General features: G+C 41.3%; 1 protein-coding gene across 6 annotated transcripts; it reads left to right on the forward strand.

Moving 5' to 3' along the window:
* The first annotated feature begins 309 nt into the window (after nt 1-309).
* LOC117404981 (uncharacterized) lies at nt 310-15,043 on the forward strand. Of its 6 annotated transcripts, none has more exons than XM_059014658.1 (7): nt 310-837; nt 10,018-10,098; nt 10,213-10,256; nt 10,584-10,691; nt 11,005-11,143; nt 13,496-13,669; nt 14,002-15,041. In XM_059014658.1, exons 2-7 carry the CDS (start codon nt 10,090-10,092, stop codon nt 14,653-14,655), a joined length of 1,128 nt encoding a protein of 375 aa, XP_058870641.1. In that variant the 5' UTR covers nt 310-837; nt 10,018-10,089; the 3' UTR covers nt 14,656-15,041. The 6 variants fall into 6 exon arrangements, with proteins under 6 accessions (XP_058870641.1, XP_058870642.1, XP_058870645.1 ...); XM_059014659.1 differs by having other exon boundaries at nt 10,587-10,691; nt 14,002-15,040; XM_059014662.1 differs by lacking the exon at nt 11,005-11,143 and having other exon boundaries at nt 14,002-15,043.
* The last annotated feature ends 5,450 nt before the right edge of the window (nt 15,044-20,493 follow it).

The raw sequence follows: 20,493 nt of genomic DNA on the forward strand, positions 1-20,493 counted from the left end.
CACTACGCCTTGTGGCATTGACTGACAGATTGATCATTAACTACCAGAAATTGACCGATTAGCACGTATTTACTTGCCTATACCAGCTATAAAATCGATAAGGCGAATCTCGTGTCACAATATCGCACACCGGTCCGCATTCATTTTATTCGCCATTTTTAGGGTTTTATTTTCAGATAGGTAACGTGCCGTACCGCACCAGCCTGGTTCCGAATCGGGTCGGACAGGCCAGTGGAAAAGGGGAGGTCTCCCATCCAAGTACTGACCAGGTCCAGCCCCGCTTAGCTTCTGAGATCTGACCAGAGCCGGCTTTCAGGGTGGGAAGGCTGTGAAGCATCTTGTTTTGTAAGGTTGCATTTGAAACCTTGGCTGGGACCAACTCAAAATGACAACCCGCTCACCTCACTTATCAAAACTGTATTTCATAGAGTTATCTTTCTCTTTTTTGTAAGTATCTTATTTCTTCTACTCATAAAAAGAAAACGCTATTGAATACAGTTTTGTAAGTGTGATTAGCGGGTTGTCAAAGTTTTGATTTTGCCATATGTATTCAATATAAATCACACCGCATTAATACAATGAAACTTACGCGTCGTGACCTGTATTGCATTCTAACTTTGTTCTGTATTGTATTCCTTTTAGAAAAGTGTCGGTAATTTGTGTTGAAGCCGCTGAGCCCACGTGCCTGTAAAACTTTCAGTTTTGTTTTCAGAAAAAAAGCAGCTGCGCGGAATAAGGCTTGTGAAATATGATGAAATAGTTTTCAGTACCGGTAGTAGCTATAACAAGCTCGCAGGTTCCTGTTCCCGAACGGACGTCTGAAGTACCGTATCCCAGGTATGCCAACTTATCGATTAATCAAAATCATTCTACATTGAAATGTGATTGAATATGCTCCACTGAGGTGAATACACAGCCAGATACATTTCAAGAAGTCTACAATTCATGCGATTAGTTAAATCGATGTGTAAATAGGTACTCGAGCCATTAATACCGCTGAACTTTCACGTAGACAGGCGATTAAAATATTTCATTTTAAGTATTATATATTTTAAATGATTATATTTTATTTAGTTTAGAAGTGTAAGAGTGATATAAAACAGGGACCATCTGGAATCTTTAGCTTTGTTAGCAAGAATTCTCCACGTCCGGTCACTGCGAGCAATGAACTGCTGAGTAACTAACAATATGGAAACCGTGAAGCACTTCCTCTGCGCACTGTGTAAAAAAGAAATACAAATTATTATGAAGTATTAATCATCACCCCTGACTTTAAACCTCACGAACTTCAGAACTAAATATACTGTAGCGTGCACGGGGGAAGGCAGCAGTGGGGCTGGTAGGTGACGTATTCACACACAGACATAAGCCCGATCGATATACGCTCCTTGCAAAGGTGCGGCTCTTTTGTACAGCGGGATCGGCGCTGTGCTTTAGTGCGAGAGGTCCCGGGTTCGTGCCTGCCCCTCCGCCTGTGTATGGATCGCCTCGCCCTGTGGGATGCGCCTGCCTGCGGGAACCAGGATCGCTACAATACAATGAAACGCTTATACTTCGTTTACATGTCATCCGTTCGGATAAATGAGCTATTAACAACCAAACGAGCAAGATGGGCTGAATGGCCTCCTCTCGTTTGTAAACTTTCTTATGTTCTGTTCTGTTGCCTGCGCAGTGTACCTTTGGGTGCGTCCGTCTTGCAGATCTACACCATTGAGGCAAGCTGGGCTCGCTGCCTGAGGCTCAGTCTGACGTCACGCGCAAGCTATAGAAAACGCCTCGTCTAGCAGCAGTCACGCACTTGTAAACATTGAACTACATGGCTATGACATGATTATTGAGTGATTTCATTATTTGTTGTTTAAGTACTAAATACACATTATTTTGTAAGAATACGTTTTTTGTTACAACTCATTAAATGATATGTGTGTGAGTGTTTATGGTGCATCAATCATTCACATAATTATTATTAGTTTATTTAGCACAGACTTACAGAGACTAGGGTGTGTGAACTATGCATCAGCTGCAGAGTCACTTACAATTACATCTCACCCAAAAGACGGAGCACAAGGAGGTTAAGTGACTTGCTCAGGGTCACACAATGAGTTAGTGGCTGAAATGGGATTTGAACCAGGGACCGCCTGGTTACAAGCCCTTTTCTTTAACCACTGGACCACACAGCCTCCTAAACAACATAACATGTATTCATGATGAATGGTATCTTATTAATATTTATTGATTGATTTATTAGCAGGCGTCCTTACCCAGGGCTACGTACAGTTGTCACAAAATATAGACATTTCAAGAATCAATAAGGGCAAGTACAGTACACAATAACTTCAGTCTTAATAAGAGCACAGCATACCACACATGATTCAATGCAGGCCCAGTTCAAGCAAGAGCAGATAATATGGCGATAGTTACATCAGGGTTAGGTATGAGTGCTGAGTGCAGTGGAGTGGAAAACAGACACAACTACAATAACACAGACCCAGTTAACAATAAGGCCAATTCAAGTGCAGGACTGGAATACAGATCTGATAAGGAGCAATAGTAGGGAGCAGCAAGATGGGGGCAGAGGAGTACAAGTTAAAGGGCATGTAAGCTTGAGTGATATTGAAGAGAGGAGGCTTTTCATTTACATTACTACACAGCACTATGTTGTACTTAATGTTGAACTAATCTAGGATGATTGCTAATCTTACTCTGTGAAACCAACTCTCTATATGTGTTAGAATGAATTTAGTACATTAACATTGTATATATTTAATCTTTTTTATTGATGTATGTAATATATACTGTGAAAACGGCTGTTGGCAGCTTTATTGTCTCATTAGAAATGGCTAGTTATATGTCATTGGCCTCCGCTGAGAAGGGAGCAGCAGTAGTTTCAGTGTTGTGCTCTACAGGTGATTCGTGATCTCTGCATAGTTTCTTTGATCCACAGCCGCAGACAGCCCCCTGCAGCTGCGCTCGACTGTCGAATCTGCACAGATTTGCAAAGGTGGAGCTGCTTGATGTCACACAGAATCCCTCACAACACAAGATTCTGTGCCGATCTGTGCAAAACTAAGGAAATCTGCAAATATTATTGCTACAGGAATGCACCCCATTACTGAATGTTCTGTAAACCTTCAAGTTACAGAGTAAATAATGAACTACAATACCCAGAAGCCTTTGCTCTAAATTAAACCAAACGGCAAGAAGTAAAAAGGGCGCTGAACAGAAATAGAATGAAGAATGGCTTGAAGAACGACCAAAGCCTGTTTTGTGTTCTCTGCATGCAGAGCTCTGTTTCACTCTAAGTCTATTTGATACCTCATTCAGTCACTTCAGAGCACCAGCTTACGATACTTATGAAAGAAAATAAAGAAAAGTTGTTTTTGAGAACAGCAAGGTGGGGTGGGATTTAAATAGAGGTCTGATACTGAGCAATGGCAGAGAGCAGCAAGGTGGGGTGGGATTTAAATAGAGGTCTGATACTGAGCAATGGTAGAGAGCAGCAAGGTGGGATTTAAATAGAGGTCTGATACTGAGCAATGGCAGAGAACAGCAAGGTGGGATTTAAATAGAGGTCTGATACTGAGCAATGGCAGAGAACAGCAAGGTGGGATTTATATAGAGGTCTGATACTGAGCAATGGCAGAGAACAGCAAGGTGGGATTTAAATAGAGGTCTGATACTGAGCAATGGCAGAGAGCAGCAAGGTGGGATTTAAATAGAGGTATGATACTGAGCAATGGTAGAGAACAGCAAGGTGGGATTTAAATAGAGGTATGATACTGAGCAATGGCAGAGAGCAGCAAGGTGGGATTTAAATAGAGGTGTGATACTGAGCAATAGTAGAGAACAGCAAGGTGGGATTTAAATAGAGGTATGATACTGAGCAATGGCAGAGAACAGCAAGGTGGGATTTAAATAGAGGTCTGATACTGAGCAATGGTAGAGAGCAGCAAGGTGGGATTTAAATAGAGGTGTGATACTGAGCAATGGTAGAGAACAGCAATGTGGGATTTAAATAGAGGTGTGATACTGAGCAATGGCAGAGAACAGCAAGGTGGGGTGGGATTTAAATAGAGGTCTGATACTGAGCAATGGTATGAACAGCAAGGTGGGATTTAAATAGAGGTATGATACTGAGCAATGGTAGAGAACAGCAAGGTGGGATTTAAATAGAGGTCTGATACTGAGCAATGGTAGAGAGCAGCAAGGTGGGATTTAAATAGAGGTCTGATACTGAGCAATGGCAGAGAACAGCAAGGTGGGATTTAAATAGAGATCTGATACTGAGCAATGGTAGAGAACATCAAGGTGGGATTTAAATAGAGGTGTGATACTGAGCAATGGTAGAGAGCAGCAAGGTGGGATTTAAATAGAGGTCTGATACTGAGCAATGGCAGAGAGCAGCAAGGTGGGATTTAAATAGAGGTGTGATACTGAGCAATGGTAGAGAACAGCAAGGTGGGATTTAAATAGAGGTCTGATACTGAGCAATGGCAGAGAACAGCAAGGTGGGATTTATATAGAGGTGTGATACTGAGCAGTGGTAGAGAGCAGCAAGGTGGGATTTAAATAGAGGTCTGATACTGAGCAATGGTAGAGAACAGCAAGGTGGGATTTAAATAGAGGTCTGATACTGAGCAATGGCAGAGAGCAGCAAGGTGGGGTGGGATTTAAATAGAGGTCTGATACTGAGCAATGGTAGAGAACAGCAAGGTGGGATTTAAATAGAGGTATGATACTGAGCAATGGCAGAGAACAGCAAGGTGGGGTGGGATTTAAATAGAGGTCTGATACTGAGCAATGGTATAGAACAGCAAGGTGGGATTTAAATAGAGGTATGATACTGAGCAATGGTAGAGAACAGCAAGGTGGGATTTAAATAGAGGTCTGATACTGAGCAATGGCAGAGAGCAGCAAGGTGGGATTTAAATAGAGGTGTGATACTGAGCAATGGTAGAGAACAGCAAGGTGGGATTTAAATAGAGGTGTGATACTGAGCAATGGTATAGAGCAGCAAGGTGGGATTTAAATAGAGGTCTGATACTGAGCAATGGCAGAGAACAGCAAGGTGGGATTTAAATAGAGGTCTGATACTGAGCAATGGCAGAGAACAGCAAGGTGGGATTTAAATAGAGGTCTGATACTGAGCAATGGCAGAGAACAGCAAGGTGGGATTTAAATAGAGGTGTGATACTGAGCAATGGCAGAGAGCAGCAAGGTGGGATTTATATAGAGGTGTGATACTGAGCAGTGGTAGAGAGCAGCAAGGTGGGATTTAAATAGAGGTCTGATACTGAGCAATGGTAGAGAACAGCAAGGTGGGATTTAAATAGAGGTCTGATACTGAGCAATGGCAGAGAGCAGCAAGGTGGGATTTATATAGAGGTCTGATACTGAGCAATGGCAGAGAGCAGCAAGGTGGGATTTAAATAGAGGTGTGATACTGAGCAATGGTAGAGAACAGCAAGGTGGGATTTAAATAGAGGTGTGATACTGAGCAATGGTAGAGAGCAGCAAGGTGGGATTTAAATAGAGGTCTGATACTGAGCAATGGCAGAGAACAGCAAGGTGGGATTTAAATAGAGGTCTGATACTGAGCAATGGCAGAGAACAGCAAGGTGGGATTTAAATAGAGGTCTGATACTGAGCAATGGCAGAGAACAGCAAGGTGGGATTTAAATAGAGGTGTGATACTGAGCAATGGCAGAGAGCAGCAAGGTGGGATTTATATAGAGGTGTGATACTGAGCAGTGGTAGAGAGCAGCAAGGTGGGATTTAAATAGAGGTCTGATACTGAGCAATGGTAGAGAACAGCAAGGTGGGATTTAAATAGAGGTCTGATACTGAGCAATGGTAGAGAGCAGCAAGGTGGGATTTATATAGAGGTCTGATACTGAGCAATGGCAGAGAACAGCAAGGTGGGATTTAAATAGAGGTATGATACTGAGCAATGGTAGAGAACAGCAAGGTGGGATTTAAATAGAGGTCTGATACTGAGCAATGGTAGAGAACAGCAAGGTGGGATTTAAATAGAGGTCTGATACTGAGCAATGGCAGAGAGCAGCAAGGTGGGATTTAAATAGAGGTGTGATACTGAGCAATGGTAGAGAACAGCAAGGTGGGATTTAAATAGAGGTCTGATACTGAGCAATGGTAGAGAACAGCAAGGTGGGATTTAAATAGAGGTCTGATACTGAGCAATGGCAGAGAGCAGCAAGGTGGGATTTAAATAGAGGTGTGATACTGAGCAATGGTAGAGAACAGCAAGGTGGGATTTAAATAGAGGTGTGATACTGAGCAATGGTAGAGAGCAGCAAGGTGGGATTTAAATAGAGGTCTGATACTGAGCAATGGCAGAGAACAGCAAGGTGGGATTTAAATAGAGGTCTGATACTGAGCAATGGCAGAGAACAGCAAGGTGGGATTTAAATAGAGGTCTGATACTGAGCAATGGCAGAGAACAGCAAGGTGGGATTTAAATAGAGGTGTGATACTGAGCAATGGCAGAGAGCAGCAAGGTGGGATTTATATAGAGGTGTGATACTGAGCAGTGGTAGAGAGCAGCAAGGTGGGATTTAAATAGAGGTCTGATACTGAGCAATGGTAGAGAACAGCAAGGTGGGATTTAAATAGAGGTCTGATACTGAGCAATGGTAGAGAGCAGCAAGGTGGGATTTATATAGAGGTCTGATACTGAGCAATGGCAGAGAACAGCAAGGTGGGATTTAAATAGAGGTATGATACTGAGCAATGGTAGAGAGCAGCAAGGTGGGATTTAAATAGAGGTCCGATACTGAGCAATGGTAGAGAACAGCAAGGTGGGATTTAAATGGAGGTCCGATACTGAGCAATGGCAGAGAGCAGCAAGGTGGGATTTAAATAGAGGTCTGATACTGAGCAATGGCAGAGAACAGCAAGGTGGGATTTAAATAGAGGTCTGATACTGAGCAATGGTAGAGAACAGCAAGGTGGGATTTAAATAGAGGTGTGATACTGAGCAATGGTAGAGAGCAGCAAGGTGGGATTTATATAGAGGTCTGATACTGAGCAATGGCAGAGAACAGCAAGGTGGGATTTAAATAGAGGTATGATACTGAGCAATGGTAGAGAGCAGCAAGGTGGGATTTAAATAGAGGTCCGATACTGAGCAATGGTAGAGAACAGCAAGGTGGGATTTAAATGGAGGTCCGATACTGAGCAATGGCAGAGAGCAGCAAGGTGGGATTTAAATAGAGGTCTGATACTGAGCAATGGCAGAGAACAGCAAGGTGGGATTTAAATAGAGGTCTGATACTGAGCAATGGTAGAGAACAGCAAGGTGGGATTTAAATAGAGGTGTGATACTGAGCAATGGTAGAGAGCAGCAAGGTGGTATTTAAATAGAGGTATGATACTGAGCAATGGCAGAGAGCAGCAAGGTGGGGGGCAGGTAATGCAAGTTAAAGTGCAGTTGGGTGTCATATTGCCCAGAAGCGGAGATCTGAGATCTATAGGTGCAGTCTGAATAAGTGTGTCTTGAGGAGGCGTCGGAAGGTGGTCAGGGACTGGGCAGTCCTGACATCCATGGGTAGATCATTCCATCACTGATGGGCGAGGCTGGTGAAGGAGCAGGCTTTAGAGGTAGGGGAGCGAAGAGGAGGTACAGTCAATTGTCTAGTGCAGGAGGAGCAGAGAGGTTGTGCAGGGAGAGATGCGAGTCTGGAGGTAGCTGGGTGCAGTCTGGTCGAGGATGCGGACGGTGATCGGGAGCCAGTGGAGAGAGCGGATCACTGTATATACAGCACTGTGCACTGTAACCTTACTTGGTTATCCTTGGTACTTGTTCTGGGCTTGCTTGTTTAGACACTGTAAAAGACTCGCACCCACTCGGGTTCGTTGCCCCTTTAAAAGCAGACCCAGGACACGCAAATGGAGGTTTTAAGGCACACTTGCTCAATTTTTTTAATACTAACAAAAATAAACAAAACAAACACCTAGCTCTTTTTTTGAGGACTTAACTAAAAACAACCCAGGAACCTAAAGGAAAAACAGGACAGCTAAACAAAACAAACACAATGTTACACAGCACGCTCCACAAGTGCTTTCACACTACCTTTTCTCTTTGTACACCTGTACACCCTGACAAGCGGGCTCTTCACACAGCAGCCCCAAACAGACCGGCTGCTTTTCTTAAATACCCTGCACCTGGCTCTAACTTACAATGCTAGCCAGGTGCAGGGGATCATTACTAATTAAACAATTAACCAAATTAAATTAAACAATTAAACAAAACTAAGGCTGTTCCCCTCTGGGAGATGTAGTCCTATTCCCCCAGGACTACACTATCTCACAACACTTACTATATTTCTTGCACATTATTGTAAGTCGACCTGGATAAGGGCACCTGTAAGAAAATAAATAATATTATTAATAATGCACAATTAGATATTTCCATTTTAAAATGATCCACATGCAGTGTATTTCAAATTATTCTGCGCTATGAATCCACCGATTAGAATTAAGACCACAATAAAAATGGAATGATCTTTTTGCACAACTCCATTTGTGGCCCTGCTGTTACAGATTAATAGAAATCCTGACTCTCCCTTAACTCTGACATCAGCTGTTACTGATTTAATATTGTGCTATATTGCACAACCCGTTGGAACAAACAGTTTCATATAGATCACCTATAGATCACCTATAGATAAAATATCAGAGCAGTCATATTAAAAGCTATTCCAGGGCTCCAATACAATACAATACAATACAATACAATACATATAACATATTTAATTTCATATAGTGTCTTCATGCAGAACACCCAAGAGAGTTTTGTAAAATATATATTATAATAGATTTTCTAATCGCAAGCTGCAAATATACAGGACCAAGGCGGTGAAGGTCCTCATAAGTAATAAGTCGAATTTTTAAATGAATCCGGAATTTAACAGGAAGCCAATGCAGAACCGGAGCAATATGTTGTGAGCGTTTGGTGTGAGTAAGCATTCGAGCTGCAGCATTTTCAACCAGTTGGAGCCAATATGTCGTCTTGGATGAAGGCATCCACCAAATAAATGGCTAACAATAATAATAATAATAATAATAATAATAATAATAATAATTAAGCCCATTAACCGAGCCAACTAATTAAGAGACTGGCCAAAGCAACAAGCAGAAGACCCTGAGGCTGTGGAGAACCTGGGCTGGCCAGCACACAAACACACAGGACTGGTCACGCCTGCTGTAGACAAAACCAGGCCAGCACACAAACACACAGGACTGGCCACCCCTGCTGTAGACAAAACCAGGCCAGCACACAAACACACAGGACTGGCCACCCCTGCTGTAGACAAAACCAGGCCAGCACACAAACACACAGGACTGGCCACCCCTGCTGTAGGTAAAACCAGGCCAGCACACAAACACACAGGACTGGCCACCCCTGCTGTAGGCAAGAGCAGCAACATAATTTCCCCTGCAAGGACAACAAAGCCAGCACAGGAGCACACTTTTCAGTGCCAGTTCCGACAATCTCAAAAGTTCTGGTCGGAACATTCGACTTCCTGGAGTCGAAACGGTGGAGGAACCTTTTAAAGTGCTTTGAAGAACAATTTTATCAAACACTTACTGAGAAAAAAACGCACCAAATGATCCCTTACTAAGAAAACAGATCTGCTATGGAACCCTGTGTGTTTACCTGGGAGCTCTCACAGATTCCTTCATGTTTAATACAGTATGGGGAGCGCCTGACTAATGCGTTTTCAGGAGAGACCACACCGGCGGTCCATACAATTTGATAGAAAACTGTTTTCTTCAACATTACCAAATCTTTTGTGTATAGCCTCTCATGACCAGTTAACAAGGAACTTGTGACTTTGCTGGTTGTTGTTATTGTTTCACATAGAATTATTTTATTGGGGTGAAGTGTTAAAAAGTTGTGAAACATCTGAAATCCAAGCTGAGAGAAATCAAAAATTAGAATAATAGTTGTTAATGTCAAAGAATTTAACTTAAATGTTGTTGTTTTTTTTTTAGGCAGAACGAAATTTAAAAACACCCAAATAAAAAAAATAGCTCTCCTCCATTTGAAACTTACCAGCAGAACTCATGGATAAGGTACTGTCCCACAGCTTTTTATCAACAAAAATATATTCATAAAACATGTGCTGCCATTAACCCCTGCCCCCAGTAAACATTTCATGACTCTGCTTTTCTTTGTGATAAAAACAGACTCCCCAAGCATCCGTCGCCCCTGTGGAACATGAAGTGTCTAGGTAAGTATTACTGGCAGGCCGCACTACTGGAAATGCATGGAACAGTGCTTATTTGTGGCAAGGTTCTTTCTCTATATCACTGCAGTTTAAATAGGGCAAAGTGCCCCATATGTGAACACTTTAGTTTAAGGTATAAGTATGTTGGTATAAGTATGTTGGTTATATGTTGAAGTATTCAAATCAAATAAAAAAGCAGGTTTTACTAATAACGGTTGTTCCTCATCAAATGGACATCAGACACATTCTAGCATGAGTTATACAGGCCTATAATACTTAGGCTACATTTTCTATTGTATTATGTGTACTCATTATTATTTGTTTATTTAGCAGACGCCTTTATCCAAGGCGACCTACAGAGACCAGGGTGTGTGAACTATGCATCAGCTGCAGAGTCACTTACAATTACATCTCACCCGAAAGACGGAGCACAAGGAGGTAAAGTCACTTGCTCAGGGTCACACAATGAGTCAGTGGCTGATATGGGATTTGAACCGGTGACCTCCTAGTTACAAGCCCTTTACTTTAACCACTGGACCACACAGCCTCCTATATACTCATAACTGTTTATGAACACAATATTTAACTAGAAGTTTTTTTTTTCCCAATGTCATTGAAACTAGTTGCAATGATATTACTAGACTACATGAAATAAATACAAAAATGTAACTATTGCATTCCAGTTCATTACACTGTGACCTTACATTTGACAACACAAGCTGTGTAAAGTGTTATTTTTGTTTTACGAAAGGAGAAATACGGCAAACGTCAAAGACGATTCAAATACAAGGGAGAGACTGATAAAAAGTGGATTGAATTTTATCTTGGAGTTCGGTAAACACATTCAGTTTGAGTCTGACCTTGAGCGTCGGAAGGAAGTTATGACTGAGGTATGTCCAGACACTTTTTTCCTTGTTGTTATTTTTAGTTTCTCTTTATTTTACTAGGAAGTCACATTGAGATTAAGACCTCTTTCACAGGTGAGACCCAGCAAAGAAAGGCAACAGCAACACAGTACGAAACAACTATAGAGTGCATTAAAACACAGGCAAGTCACACTCAGAACAGGAAACAAATCATTAAAAGTCAAAACTGCTGGACTAGTTAAAACACGCACAACTCTCAGTCAGAAGATCATGCAGCTTAATCTTAGATTGGACTACCCAGCTAACCATATAGGGTTGTGGGGATATTGCAACAATATTGCACTTCTGCTTTGGCAATGGAACAAAGTCATGTACTAGCCATGCAAATTGGTAGACTCCAGGGGGAGCTGTCAAAACATTGGACAATAACGTTGCAAAATGACATTTATAGCACTACATTCCCTTACCATCTTATCACCCTTATATCAGCTATTGTAATTGTTAATAATCATGTGTTCCTACAGCTGTTTAAGTAAGGTGTGTGTATTGTGTTAGATATTTTTACCACTTTTTTTACATTTTTAAATTTCCGTTCAGTTTCCAAGATGGCGTCTCAGGTACCCTTCAGGAGAATTTCAGGACTACCTTTTCCCATCATCCTCCCATTCACGTATGTATGATGGGGATGATAGGGAAATGTAGTTCCTGAGACGCCATTAGTTTCCTACAGCTTTGCCTGTTCTGAATACAGCTTAGTTTGGGTGAGAAGAAACCAAGCTTGTCATTGAGCAATCTTTAGCTATCAGAAGCATAATCAACAAGTACAGAGAAACATCTGTAATTGACAAGCCCAGCTGTCTGACAAGGATGAGCAATACTTGAAGATAAGATCCTGAAGGACAGAGGCCACTTTTCAGTTGTTGGTCGTCTCACATACTGTCTTCGATTAGATCCACCTTAGACCATTGTTCCATAGTCCAGTTTCTGTGTCCTTGTGCAGATTTGAGCCTTTTAGTCTTGGTCCATTTGTTAACACAGGTTTTCTAACTGCAACACATCCTGATTTCACAAGCGACCTTTGTACTGTTGATGGATGGGAGACAACATTTGAGCCTTCTGCCAGTTCTGTTGTCAATTCAACGCTTGTCTTCTTTCTATTCCTGAAGGGTATTGTGTAAGGTATAAACCACGGTGGGCGGTTCTCATCATATGTACCATGAGTGGGCCTTTAACCACCCCAGAAGTGGTATATATCATCAGAAACGCACAACCCGAAGTGGTTTATACCATTTATAACACGGCTACCTGTCATTTGTGGGAAGAAAAATAATTAAATTGCATTTAAATTAAGACAAAACCAGAAACTTTTATTGTGTATCCATCCGCAGTGTAATATAGTCCCACATTGAATGTAATTCATTATTCGCATATTAAAAATAAATTGCATATGTTCGTTTATTGTGAATTTCTGCATCGAAAGTGCCATTTCACTAGAAACTAGAGGACTGAGCACAAGCTGTGATGATGGGCAGAGTTTCAGACGACAGTAAGGAAGTAAGGGGAGTAGCTGTGATGGCGACTGAAGCCGGATCATAAAAGCGAGCTTCTGAACTCGTTGCATGCGAGGCACACATATTCTAATACATTTTCATCCTTTTGGATCTCAAAATCTGTTTTTTTTAGTTGTCGGACACCCTTGCGTCCAGGTCATGCCAGATTAAGTTGACGATCGAACCTGACTAGGAGCTGGTGTCTGGCCTTGTCTTTACCTGCTTTTCTAACAGTTTTCATGATAAATAAATAAATTATTGCTGGTTTTAAACTCACGGTCAGCAGAGATGTTAAAACTTTTACTGTTAAAATATGGATTTATTCCAGCTCAGCATTATACAACGGGAGACTGAATAGAGGTCCCCAGTTGAGCTTCTTGCATAAAATTCCCTTAATGATTTTTTGGACATATTTCCATATTTTTTCTTTAAATACATTAACCAGCCCATGCTGTAGTCTTTGCTTTCTTCTGTTCCATTTAGCTGTTCCTCATCTACTATTATGGGTCTACTCTTGCTGGAGCACTTATTTTATTATTATTTTTTTTTTCAAATGACTGCTGTCTTCACTCACATAAGTTGGTGTTGTACCAGTTATGTGGAAAATAGTTAATAGGTGAAATGCCACTCATTTTTGGCAGTGGTTTTGTAACTAATAACAAATAAAATGGCAGTTTGTCATGGAATTTAGAATGCAGTGGTGCGTAGTGATTTATTCTGTGTGAAGCGGCTCATTAGTATGAAAGCTGTGCTATACGCTATATATACGCACGGTCATGTGATGCTGTTTAACCAATCAGAGGTTGTTATTTCTTCTTGTAATCAGGTGCTTCATTGCATATTCTTCCTGGGTCACATTTACAAAAATCCTGTTCCACCGGAGTTCTTCTTCCCCACAAAAGAACTCTTGCAGCAGTACAAGGAGCTGTTCCCCAGGGCGTTCCAGCAGTATGCCAGCCATCTGCCCACACGCACCCCCTTTTCCATCTTGCTTGATCTGGTCAGTTTTCAACTCGAAAGACACATGATAAAAAAAATTGATGAAAATGGATCACTTTACATTTTAAACAAACAAACAATAAACTTAAAATGTACAGTGTCTTAATAATGTGTTTGTTTTCCTTTTGTGTTTCACACTTAGCCATTTGCTAAAGAGATCAACACCTCTACTTTTCCTTTTAGAACAGCATTTAAAAGAAAATGATCATACTTTTCCACTACTTTTCTAGAGATAGATTTGAGCCCCGGACCCCAGTATTGAATTGTCTTTAGTTGTGTATTAATGCAAGCATGACAATACTACCTTTGTTTTTTTGTTTTTCTTTGACAAAGGTTTTGAGGAGGAACGGTTCTACAAACAGTGAGGCTATACTGAAGAGTCTGGCCAAAATTAAGAAAGCATTGCAGGACGATGACCAAGCTGACAACAACTACACTCTCAGAGCCACCGTCATCACTGAGTGCTACTCGGGACAAGGACAGGAGCGGTTCTATGGCGCGTCCCTGTCTTGTAGTGGCGGTGTAGAGACTAAGATCATGATTGCCCTCTCATGCATCCAGACCTGGAACGAGGCTGTAGCACATGCAGTCTGGAATGTAGAGAAAAAAGGTTACATCAAATTTCCAAGAGATGTGTTTTGCACAGCCTATAAAATAGATCCTGAATCAGACTCCTATGTCATGATAGCCCCATGTAGTAAATGCTACACAATCTTTACCGGCGTCACATTCGAGCCTCCTTTTTCTAGTGAAAGAGGCAGCGAGAGGTTTCCTTTTGGAAACTGTGCTGAAACCGAGTCTCTGAGTCACCTCCTTGATGCAGAAGAAAATGTCAGGAATGAAACTAGAGCTTATTTAGATGGAAAAGAGGTCACTGTCGACAGAGCCAGCATCATAAAAGATGCAAAGTTGAAAGCTAAAGGACTGCTGGGACCAAGACATTTTAAAATAACGGGTGACATATTTAAATTCTTCCAGTCACAATGAACGGGCTGCCTGAAGTCTAACCCTTACTGCAGCAGTGTGGAGTACCGGTTAGGGCTTTGGACTCTTGACCGGCGGGTCGTGGGTTCAATCTCAGGTGGGGGACACTGCTGCTGTACCCTTGAGCAAGGTACTTTACCTAGATTGCTCCAGTAAAAACCTAACTGTATAAATGGGTAATTGTATGTAAAAATAATGTGATCTTGTAACAATTGTAAGTCACCCTGGATAAAAGCATCTGCTAAGAAATAAATAATAAGAAGAAGAAGAACAATTAGTTGGTTCATGTATGAATAATGGAGACTTACACAAGAGTTTCATCATCCTTTACATAGATCGCACTCAAATACATACCCAGATCCACACATCCACTGCATATTCAACACAGAAACAATACACATTGAAGCCCATCACTGCCAGTACTCTGTATAAGTGTTGCATAAAGTTTAATTAACCCACTAAAACAAAGATTTCAATTAAAAGTGTGTGCATGAGTATAATACACCAAGTTTAAGGTCAGCTTTGGCTAGCAAACACTTGCTGCTAAACTACCGAAATAGCTCTCTTCTTTTAAAGGCCAAATGAACAGCGGATCATCAAACTATAAATATTAATACTTACCACTTTATTTCCTTATTAGCATTAAGACCCAGTATCGTTTTTTTTTTTGTTTTCTCGCATTCTGGAGCTCAAATTTAAAGATTCAAAAATACAAATGTATTCTTCTAAAAAGTGCGTCGTAAATTCAAAGAAATACAGTATATTCCCCAGCAGATTGAGAGGAACGGTAGTTCCTCGTACAAGTTAGAAAAACTTTATATTAAACATTGTATTTGTTTTAAAACAGCACACATCACACAAAAAAATTAGCATTGTTTGAACTTGCAACATGACATCCTTGAAGAACACATGGCCTTAGCCCACTGTGCCACTGGGTTGTTGTTGAAATGTGTTCACTTTTTAAGCTTACATCCAAGCCTGACCAGCTTTCACTGAAAACATGAAGGTGCTGATCGATTCTAGAAATTCTGTTTTTCCTGTTTGAAGATATCCAGTTTCCTGTTTGTTTGGTAGATACCACAGAATGGAATTGTACACAAGAGTGGCATAAGATCATAAGAAAGTTTACAAACGAGAGGAGGCCATTCTGCCCATCTTGCTCGTTTGGTTGTTAGTAGTTTATTGATCCCAGAATCTCATCAAGCAGCTTCTTGAAGGATCCCAGGGTGTCAGCTTCAACAACATTACTGGGGAGTTGGTTCCAGACCCTCACAATTCTCTGTGTAAAAAAGTGCCTTCTATTTTCTTTTCTGAATACCCCTTTATCTAGTCTCCATTTGTGATACCTGGTCCTTGTTTCTGTTTTCAGGTCAAAAAGGTCCCCTGGGTCGACATTGTCAATACCTTTTAGGATTTTGAATGCTTGAATCAGATCACTGTGTAGTCTTCTTTGTTCAAGACTGAATAGAAAAGGAGCAATAAGTGGAGCCATGAAAAAAAGAAGCCAAGTTAGAAGCAACAATTGTGTGAATGCTGGGCCCCAGCACCTTTCCAATTGTGACTATTTGCTTGATTCTTGACAAGGTTGCCCCAATTGCTTCTCCTAACTTGTGCTTTTTTGTTTGATATCACCCCTTTAAACGGCAGTTGCGTTTTTCTAACTTGTTTTTTTTTGTACATTGTTTTTGCTATAGATACTCATACACTATAATAATAATGACACTGAATGACAAAATGCAGTTAAGATTTTTTTTATTTGTACAAATTCCAGAGTTATGATGCAACTACAGCAAAATGACATTTTACACACACACTCACAAATAGTTATTTTATTGAGGACTGCACATAAATGTTATGGTTTGCAAAATGTCATCCCTCGCCCCCCCTTGAGAATGGTGCTGTTTAATATCTCCAGTCCCTTTCCCATCTCCACTATCATCCCTCGCCCCCCTCGAGAATGGTGCTGTTTAATATCTCCAGTCCCTTTTCCATCTCCACTATCATCCCTCGCCCCCCTCGAGAATGGTGCTGTTTAATATCTCCAGTCCCTTTCCCATCTCCACTATCATCCCTCGCCCCCCTCGAGAATGGTGCTGTTTAATATCTCCAGTCCCTTTTCCATCTCCACTATCATCCCTCGCCCCCCTCGAGAATGGTGCTGTTTAATATCTCCAGTCCCTTTTCCATCTCCACTATCATCCCTCGCCCCCCTCGAGAATGGTGCTGTTTAATATCTCCAGTCCCTTTCCCATCTCCACTATCATCCCTCGCCCCCCTCGAGAATGGTGCTGTTTAATATCTCCAGTTCTTTTCCATCTCCACTATCATCCCTCGCCCCCCTCGAGAATGGTGCTGTTTAATATCTCCAGTCCCTTTTCCATCTCCACTATCATCCCTCGCCCCCCTCGAGAATGGTGCTGTTTAATATCTCCAGGCCCTTTTCCATCTCCACTATCATCCCTCGCCCCCCCTCGAGAATGGTGCTGTTTAATATCTCCAGTCCCTTTTCCATCTCCACTATCATCCCTCGCCCCCCTCGAGAATGGTGCTGTTTAATATCTCCAGTCCCTTTTCCATCTCCACTATCATCCCTCACCCCCCTCGAGAATGGTGCAGTTTAATATCTCCAGGCCCTTTTCCATCTCCACTATCATCCCTCGCCCCCCCTCGAGAATGGTGCTGTTTAATATCTCCAGTCCCTTTTCCATCTCCACTATCATCCCTCGCCCCCCTCGAGAATGGTGCTGTTTAATATCTCCAGGCCCTTTTCCATCTCCACTATCATCCCTCGCCCCCCCTCGAGAATGGTGCTGTTTAATATCTCCAGTCCCTTTTCCATCTCCACTATCATCCCTCGCCCCCCTCGAGAATGGTGCTGTTTAATATCTCCAGGCCCTTTTCCATCTCCACTATCATCCCTCGCCCCCCCTCGAGAATGGTGCTGTTTAATATCTCCAGTCCCTTTTCCATCTCCACTATCATCCCTCGCCCCCCCTCGAGAATGGTGCTGTTTAATATCTCCAGTCCCTTTTCCATCTCCACTATCATCCCTCACCCCCCTCGAGAATGGTGCTGTTTAATATCTCCAGTCCCTTTTCCATCTCCACTATCATCACCCCCCCTCGAGAATGGTGCTGTTTAATATCTCCAGTCCCTTTTCCATCTCCACTATCATCCCTCGCCCCCCTCGAGAATGGTGCTGTTTAATATCTCCAGTCCCTTTTCCATCTCCACTATCATCCCTCGCTCGCCGCTCCTTCACTGGGACCTTGCTTGTTGATGGGGCTTCACTGACAAACTGCAGCACACAGGCTTCTGGAATGTCTTCTGCTTCAGGTTTACCTGCCCAGGGATTAAGCTGAACATTTCATTCATCTACTTTCCATTAAAAACAACAACACAGGGATATGCATTAGGAGTGACCAGCTCTGTTCCTGAAGTTCTGCAAATAGTGACCAGGGAAATGAATCATTAATCACAATTCATCTAATTTATATTTCAATACAGCTACATTATAGAAACCCATGTCAATAGAATTCATCACTAAAGTATGATTTATGACTTTTGATTATTGAATAATATTTATTGGCTTTGGGAAACCTTATTATTTGTGATTACTGTTATTATTTGTGTCGTATACTGATTTGCTCTTAATTGTGTTGTGATTCTTGAAATATGTATATTTAGTGGCCTTGGATAAGGACGTCTGCCAATAAATAAATAAATAAATAAATAAATAAATAAATAAATGCTTACTTTTTCGAGAGATTTTAGACATCTTCACCAATGTATCAACCAACTCATAGGATTTCCTTTTCTGTTTTCTTGTGTAATTCTCTCGCATTGTTAAAGGGGAAATGAAGTAGTAGTTTTTGTGTGTGTGTGTGTGTGTGTGAGTTACATGTTAAACACAGTACCCGCACACTTATATATTATGCTCCAAAGTGTTTATATTTTATTATACCCAAGATCAGCGTTTCAATCTGCAAGAGATCTTCATCGGCACACACCAATCAACATTCCCATAGGTTCCTGCAACTATTTAAGTAAGGTTAATGTATTGTTTTTATGACTTTTTTGACATCCTGACCGCTTTTTTACACTATTAAATTGCAGTTGACTGTGCTCTGTTTCCAATGGCTTCACATGTACCCTTCAGAAGAACTTCAGAACTAAATGTGTATTTTCTATACAATGTCTATGCTGACTACACTCCCTGGGAGATTGATTCAGAGTGTGAAGGGGTCAGCTGCTTGAACGTGTAGTTGGGTTGGTTAGTTTTAGCTAAATTACTTAGAATTCTTTAACATAGTTTGCTACTTAGTGCACTGGTAGTGTGAGACGAAATAATGATGATTCATGTCAAAGCAGAAGTTGAACATGTATCCATTTAATATCACAGAATTGCAATTTGGAATAAACACATTTGATTAAGTCTTTAAATCAAATGAGTAAAGTTGTCTGAACTTCTTTATAAGTTGGCTTAACTAGAATTGAGTGGCAATACTTAATTTTCATTGAGACATTTTTTTAAATCAGTAATCTAGACAGTGTTTACAGTGTATCGTTCGCCCTGTTCTTCAGAGTGATATACCTGCACACTGACTGGCTTCACTGCTCGCTGAGGATAAAGGTGTTATCATGCCAGTAGCCTGCATTACCATCTCATTTTTTATTAAATCAGTAATCTAGACTTGTTAGTGTTTACAGTGTATCATTTGCCCTGTTCTTCAGAGAGACATACCTGCACACTGACTGGCTTCACTGCTCGCTGAGGATAAAGGTGTTATCATGCCAGTAGCCTGCATTACCATCTCATTTTTTATTAAATCAGTAATCTAGACTTGTTAGTGTTTACAGTGTATCATTTGCCCTGTTCTTCAGAGTGACATACCTGCACACTGACTGGCTTCACTGCTCGCTGAGGATAAAGGTGTTATCATGCCAGTAGCCTGCATTACCATCTCATTTTTTATTAAATCAGTAATCTAGACTTGTTAGTGTTTACAGTGTATCATTTGCCCTGTTCTTCAGAGAGACATACCTGCACACTGACTGGCTTCACTGCTCGCTGAGGATAAAGGTGTTATCATGCCAGTAGCCTGCATTACCATCTCATTTTTTATTAAATCAGTAATCTAGACTTGTTAGTGTTTACAGTGTATCATTTGCCCTGTTCTTCAGAGAGACATACCTGCACACTGACTGGCTTCACTGCTCGCTGAGGATAAAGGTGTTATCATGCCAGTAGCCTGCATTACCATCTCATTTTTTATTAAATCAGTAATCTAGACTTGTTAGTGTTTACAGTGTATCATTTGCCCTGTTCTTCAGAGTGACATACCTGCACACTGACTGGCTTCACTGCTCGCTGAGGATAAAGGTGTTATCATGCCAGTAGCCTGCATTACCATCTCATTTTTTATTAAATCAGTAATCTAGACTTGTTAGTGTTTACAGTGTATCATTTGCCCTGTTCTTCAGAGTGACATACCTGCACACTGACTGGCTTCACTGCTCGCTGAGGATAAAGGTGTTATCATGCCAGTAGCCTGCATTACCATCTCATTTTTTATTAAATCAGTAATCTAGACTTGTTAGTATTTACAGTGTATCATTTGCCCTGTTCTTCAGAGTGATATACCTGCACACTGACTGGCTTCACTGCTCGCTGAGGATAAAGGTGTTATCATGCCAGTAGCCTGCATTACCATCTCATTTTTTATTAAATCAGTAATCTAGACTTGTTAGTGTTTACAGTGTATCATTTGCCCTGTTCTTCAGAGTGACATACCTGCACACTGACTGGCTTCACTGCTCGCTGAGGATAAAGGTGTTATC

Source organism: Acipenser ruthenus, chromosome 48 (genome assembly GCF_902713425.1).
Source record: "Acipenser ruthenus chromosome 48, fAciRut3.2 maternal haplotype, whole genome shotgun sequence".
Lineage (NCBI taxonomy): Eukaryota > Metazoa > Chordata > Actinopteri > Acipenseriformes > Acipenseridae > Acipenser > Acipenser ruthenus.